The 6,922-nt window shown below is 35.5% G+C and overlaps 1 protein-coding gene across 1 annotated transcript; it reads left to right on the top strand.

Annotated features, from left to right (window-relative positions):
* Positions 1-322: 322 nt before the first annotated feature.
* Positions 323-3,617, top strand: LOC131169347 (uncharacterized). Its single transcript, XM_058128565.1, has 3 exons — positions 323-2,148; positions 2,254-2,595; positions 2,679-3,617. The coding sequence occupies exons 1-3, from the start codon at positions 323-325 to the stop codon at positions 2,998-3,000; spliced, it is 2,490 nt and encodes an 829-aa protein (XP_057984548.1). The 3' UTR covers positions 3,001-3,617.
* Positions 3,618-6,922: the final 3,305 nt, after the last annotated feature.

The raw sequence follows: 6,922 nt of genomic DNA, 5'->3' as shown, positions 1-6,922 counted from the left end.
TTGGACAAATTGGAATTGTATACTCTACATAGGAATAGGATGGATATAAATATGTATTATATATTTGTAGAAATTTCGTAACATCTCTCACTGTTCTCTGGGTGCAGACTTTATGTTGTGCACTTGGAGAACTATGGGAGATGCTGCCGAAATTTTTACAAATATATGACATGTCATTATCTGTTTGTTATTGGTAGAAATGATACAATTCTAATTGGGTTAGGGCCTTACCTTTCAACGCATGATTGGGGATATGATGTAATTCTGATATCTGACATATCATTACTAATATTCACTTAATTATTACACAGCTATTAGCAAAATGGGATCAGATCGGAGATGGATGTATGCTAGGTTAAAAGATGGCCTATTGACCTCAGAATTCATAGAAGGTATTGAACAATTTATAACATTTGCTAAGCAACATCCAGAGTGGATGGATGGGGATAAACTGAAGTGTCCATGTAATCATCGAAAGTGTCAGAATCGTAATTATGTTGATGAGAATACAATTCGATTACATTTGATGAAGCATGGATTCGTGCGATATTATTATAAATGGATTCTACATGGGGAACCCCGCACAAGTAATATTGATAGTCAAAACATAAATGTTATGATAGCGAGTGCTCAAGAGGTTGATAATAGCACAAGCAATACATATGAGCAAATGGTAATGGATGCAGCAGGTCCTAATTTCTTTCAGGATGTAATGGAGGAGCCTCCAAATCCATCAGCTCAAAAATTGTATGACATGTTACAAGCTGCTAATCAAGAGGTGTGGCCAGGTTGTGAAAGCCATTCACAGCTCTCAGTTGTTGCAAGGATGTTGAACATCAAGGCAGAACATCATTTGTCAGAAAGGTGTTTTGATGACATTTGTCAACTTATGAAAGAGGTGTTCTGGGATGAAAATTTAATGACTGAAAACTTTTACAGTACAAAGAAGTTGGTCCAAGCATTGGGCCTACCTGTTGAGAAGATTCATTGTTGTACTAATGGATGTATGTTATATTGGGCTAAAGATAGTGAGTTAATGAATTGCAAATTTTGTGACCATCCACGGTTCAAACGACATAGTCGAGGCTCTTCTAATTTTCAAACCAATGTCCCACATAAGAAAATGTACTACTTTCCTCTCACACAGAGATTGCAAAGATTATATGCTTCGAATGCAACAGCGAAAGAAATGAGATGGCACGCTGAGCATGACCATGAAGATGGGGTAATGCGTCATTGTTCAGATGCAACTACATGGAAGCATTTTAATAAAACACACCCTTCATTTCCTGCTGAGGTTCGGAATGTAAGGCTAGGACTGTGCACCGATGGGTTTCAACCATTCGGTCAGTCTGGACAACAATATTCATCTTGGCCAGTCATTGTCACTCCTTACAATTTGCCTCCTTGGTTATGTATGAAGGAAGAGTATATGTTCCTAACGGTAATAGTTCCTGGTCCGAGAAACCCAAAAGACAAATTGGATGTGTACTTACAGCCCCTTATTGCAGAGTTGAAACAGTTGTGGGAAGTTGGAGTTGAGACATATGATGCATCAAAGAAGAATAATTTTAATATGAAGGTTGCGTTATTATGGACAATAAGTGATTTCCCTGCATATTCAATGTTATCCGGTTGGAGCACAATGAGCAAGACTGCTTGTCCATATTGTAGGGGCGATTCAGATGCATTCACATTGACAAAGGGTGGTAAACAATCATGGTTTAACAATCACCATAAATTCTTACTAGCTAACCATCCTTTCAGACGGAATAAAATTGCTTTTAGAAAGAACAAGACAGTTACAAAAAGTGCTCCCCCCATTCTATCTGGTGAGGAAATTTTAGAACAAATAGAACATCTAGGATTAATGTGTGTCACAGATATGGGTGCAGATGAGAATAACAGTTGCAAAGCAAAAAACACGGGTTGGAAGAGACGGAGCATTTTTTGGGATTTGCCATATTGGAGTACTAACATGCTTCGCCACAACCTGGATGTCATGCATATAGAGAAAAATGTATTTGAAAATATTTTTAATACTGTGATGAATGTTGAAGGGAAGACGAAGGACAATGCAAAATCAAGGGAAGATTTGAAAGAGTTTTGTCACCGACCTGAGTTAGAGAGGGATATGGCAACAGGAAAGTATCCTAAAGCATGTTACACATTAGACAAATAATCAAAACCAGTATTGTGTGAATGGCTTAAAAATCTTAGATTCCCAGATGGTTATGTGTCAAACATGGGTAGGTGTATAGACATGCGAAAACTAAAGTTGTTTAGGATGAAAAGCCATGATTGTCATGTCTTTATGCAAAGATTACTCCCAATAGCATTTAGGGAATTGCTTCCAAAAAATGTGTGGCAAGCATTGACCGAATTGAGCAATTTCTTTAGAGAGTTAACTTCAACAACACTTAGAGAAGAAGCCATGTTACAGCTCAATGAAGAGATTCCTATAATATTATGTAAACTTGAGCGTATATTCCCTCCAAGTTTCTTTGACTCCATGGAACATCTCCCAGTGCATTTGGCTTATAAAGCATGGATTGCTGGTCCTGTGCAATATCGGTGGATGTATCCATTTGAGAGGTAACTAGTTTAATGTATCGTTGTATACTATCATTACATGGAGAAATAAAAACTTTGTTGTGACTAAATAGTAAATGGTGCAGGTACCTTAGGAAGTTAAAAAATAATGTGAAAAATAAAGCCAAAGTGGAAGGTTCCATATGCAATGCATACTTAGTTGAAGAAGCATCGTCATTCTGCGCTCATTATTTTGAACCCCATGTCAACACAAGGCATCGAAAGGTTCCACGCAATGATGATACAGTTGAACATATGGATGAACATCCAAGGAATCTATCAATTTTCACTCATTCTGGTAGGCCACTAGGAAAAGGAAAGGTTAGATATCTCACAGAACAAGAATTTCAAGCAGCACAAATGTACATCTTGTTGAATTGTATAGAAGTAAAACTGTACATTGAGTAAGTTTTTCTAATATTCAATTATTATAATTGTTGCAATGCCATTATTGATTCCAAACATGTAATTAACTATTTTCATTGTGTGCAGCATTTTTGTTAATGAGTTACACATGGCCAATCCAAATATCAATGATAAACAAGTTGATGAGAAACTAGAGCGTGAATTTGATAAGTGGTTCAATAAATATGTTCACAATCCCTCCAACAATATATCAAGCCAGTTTTTAAAGGATCTATCAAAGGGTCCATTAAGAAGTGTTATGTGCTACAATAGTTATGTAGTTAATGGTTATAAATTTCACACTAAAGGTTATGGTTCGCATAGGGCAACGATGAATAGTGGGGTATGTATCAAGGGGACTAATTACAGTACTAATGAAAGTGACTACTATGGACAATTAATTGAAGTGCTACGATTGGAGTACCCTGGATTACCAATCAAAAGAACTGTATTGTTTAAATGTGATTGGTTTGATCCAACACCAAATGTGGGAACAAAGATTCATCCAAAATATAAACTTGTGGATATTAATCATAAAAGATCCTTCAATAGGTATGAACCATTTGTTCTTGCTATCCAAGCTGCTCAGGTGAATTATTCCATATATCCAAGCTTAAAACGTGACAGGGATGATTGGTGGGCTGTGTTCAAAATCAAAGCGAGATCTGTTATTGATCTTCCTGAGCAAGTGAATGTCACAACCCCCCCTGCATGGGAAGAACCATTTCAAGAAGATGAAATGGAAGTCCCTTTGATTTAAATTGACGATGATGATGATCAACAACAATATTTGAATGATCAAAACGGTGTACTAGTTGAAATTAATGAAGAGGATGTTGAAGATGAAGAAGAGCTTGAATTGGACTCAGAAAGTGATGAGGAATGCGATGATCTATATGATAGTGATACTAATTAGAATTAGGTATTTCTCTTAATGAATTTATATTTCTAAACTTGAAGTATAAACTCTAACTAATTTCATCTATATTATGTATCATAAGTTGAATGAAGCTAACTAATTAATACAATTATTTATGCAGGATGCGAGGCAATGGTCGTAGGGGAGGTTTGTTGGGTCATTCACAGTCAAGGCAGTTACCTGTGCAGGATGAGCCCAATGATCAACTAGACCAATCTACACAGGGTCAGCCTCAGGTTCCTTCACGATCCACTGGGAGGTCGACACCAGATCCAGAGGGGTCATCGCTTCAACACAAAGATCGAGCTACACCTCCACCTCCACCGCCACCACCTATTACCCCATCTTCTGAGCCTGCAATTGGATCAACCTCTGGTCATGAAGGTCATTCAGTTGGGGCAGCACCAATATCATCGATGGATGGCCTATCACTCACTACATTTGGAAGAAAGAAAAGAATAAAGCTCATTAATGGCACGTAAGTATTTAAAATTAATTAACTTTATCTATGATTTGGTATTACATATCATTGGCAATTGAAGTACCGTGTTTCTACATTTACATAAAATCAATATATTTGCTGTCTTTCTTTTGTACAGGTTACATCCATCTGAGGAATGTGCTAAGAAGATGAAGAATATCTTCAAGGAAAGGATGGACCCAGAGGGGCACTATTGGAAAACTATCACGCCTGAAACAAAAGAGTTTTACTGGGATGAATTTCAAGTAATAAAATAAATATTTAAATATAATTAGCTATCAGATAACTAATTTGCATAGTTTATGAAACCTCAAAAAAGAATGTTATGAACAAATATCATTTAAGTGATGAGAATTTGTGAATTAATGTAAAAGAACACAATTGAAGTATATTAATGCTTAAATGATCTATATGTACAGCTTGTGTGATATTGAAAATATGTATTGTTGTGAGTTGTTGTAGTTGGGGTGGATGTTATTTATTGTTGAGAATATATGAAGCATTTTTAACAGGTGCAATTAATACCTAATAACTAGGCTGGATTGTCCAAAATTAAGGGGAAATGCTGTCAATTTTTTTCTAAAATATTATCATACTAATACAACTATCTTAATTTTTATTTATTTTATACCAGAAATACTTTGATTGGCAAGAGGTGACTCCACTAGTAAAGGAAGCTTGGAGGCGTAAGGTCACAGAGCGCTATAAGGCCCTAATGTGCAATGTCGAAAGGAAAATCCAAGGTCATCGTGCCTAATAGTACAATGCAAAAATGGAAGGAGGCATGGAGTAGCCTGAGTTTAAAGCCAAGAGCCATCGGTTCACCAAGCTAACCATTGTAGTGAGATAGGGGAGTTGGGGTGCATCTCTAGACACACAGGGGTTCAGCCACATGCTACTCATGCAGATAGAATGGTAATGATTTCATATTTACTATAGGATGGTAATGATTTCATATTTACTAGTTTTGTTATTGTCTGTCTACATATTAGTAGCAAATAATCGAACATTATTATAAACATCACTAAAATCATTATATCTTTTTAGGAAGCCCAGCTTGGCCGAAGACCTTTTCCTTATGAACTTTTCCATAAGACCCACACTAGGAAAGGCACCTCCGATATGGTTGATTCACGAGCGCAATCAATTAAGGTAAGTGAACAAGTATTTTATGTCTTTCAATTATATGAAAAAAATGAATAAGTGAGTTTGTTTATTCAATTGCCAAGAAAAATAAATTTAAAATATGTGTATTGACTTATGCAGGATGCATTTTTGGCGCTTAAGGAGCAGTCGTCTCAACCACAAGAGGGGTGCAGTGACCCTCCTATTGTAGATGAGGTCGCACTATATTATCAAGTTGTGGGGGGGGGGGGGGAGAAGAAGAACAGGGTTTACGGCATTGGATCTCAAGCATCAATTTTTTACCCTAGCTCATCACATGGATCATCTTCTACTGCATCCTATTGTGCTCAGTCAGAGTGTAACACCCCTCACCCGACTACAGTGTAGCCGAGCAAAGTGTGCTACATTCGGTGCCGGAGCACCCTATCTTATCTTACTTTATTCCTTTCATATTTTGATCTCGTTATATTTTAATATTAATTATTTTTTGATGGAGAAACCAGCGGAGTTTCCCCTATTTTATTACCAGTTGACGTGTTTTACTATTTACCTGTTTGAAAGTTTCAACAATATTTTCAGAATAAAGTCTTATCCATGCTAATCATAATTATCTCATCAATCATTCTCATAATTTTCTCATATTTCAAATCTCATTCATACATTTCAATTTCATAATCATTTCCATGCATACTCAATTCATATGTAAACATTCTCAAATTACATAAGCAAAATTTTCAAATTTCCTTAATTTACATAATTTACAAAATAATTACAAAATTTCATAATTTACATCATAATGCAATATCTAGCATTTTATACAAAATACAAAATAGGATCTATATGGGCCCTATCTACATGCATTGCTGAGGAGGTGACAACCTTGAATACTTCAGATACTTCCGCAGATCAAAACTCCCAAAATTCCCAGTCAAACGTCCATTGGGTTCTAGCTTCAGTACCTGCGCGAAGGAAACAATTCCATCGCGCTAAGCATTGCTGCTTAGTGGTGCAATAATATAACAAGGAAATAATATACAAATAAAGATAGAAATAAAACATAATTCAAATAATCAAGATTTATTTATATTTCACATGCGGTTTCTAAAATTTAATGTGTTATATCCTAATTTAGTCTTCTTTGAAAGTGTTTATTTGCCAATGTACAGTAATAATGTACAAAGAAAAATGATTTGAAAATAATAAATTTATGCTTATATTGTTATATAAGCACATTTGCAATATTTATTTATGTTATAATTTTCTTTGCTAATCTTTTAGCATTTTCTCTATACTTGCTAGGTTGTCTCAGATTATTTCATAATAAGTAAATTTTGATATCTCATTCAGTTCATTTCGATTCTTTCTAATAAATAACTATCCTAATTTATTTTAGGTCATCT

Source organism: Hevea brasiliensis, chromosome 10 (assembly GCF_030052815.1).
Source record: "Hevea brasiliensis isolate MT/VB/25A 57/8 chromosome 10, ASM3005281v1, whole genome shotgun sequence".
NCBI classification, from domain to species: Eukaryota; Viridiplantae; Streptophyta; class Magnoliopsida; order Malpighiales; family Euphorbiaceae; genus Hevea; species Hevea brasiliensis.
The sequence above is the reverse complement of the archived record's forward strand: the minus strand, read 5'-3'. Positions and strand labels throughout refer to the sequence as shown.

Excerpts from the sequence above, each read along its gene's own strand:
- LOC131169347 (XM_058128565.1), top strand. The coding sequence starts at position 323 with ATGGGATCAGATCGGAGATGGATGTATGCTAGGTTAAAAGATGGCCTA. Across the intron at positions 2,149-2,253 it reads AGGGATATGGCAACAGGAAA|GTGTATAGACATGCGAAAAC; the intron begins GTATCCTAAAGC and ends AAACATGGGTAG. Across the intron at positions 2,596-2,678 it reads TGGATGTATCCATTTGAGAG|GTACCTTAGGAAGTTAAAAA; the intron begins GTAACTAGTTTA and ends TAAATGGTGCAG.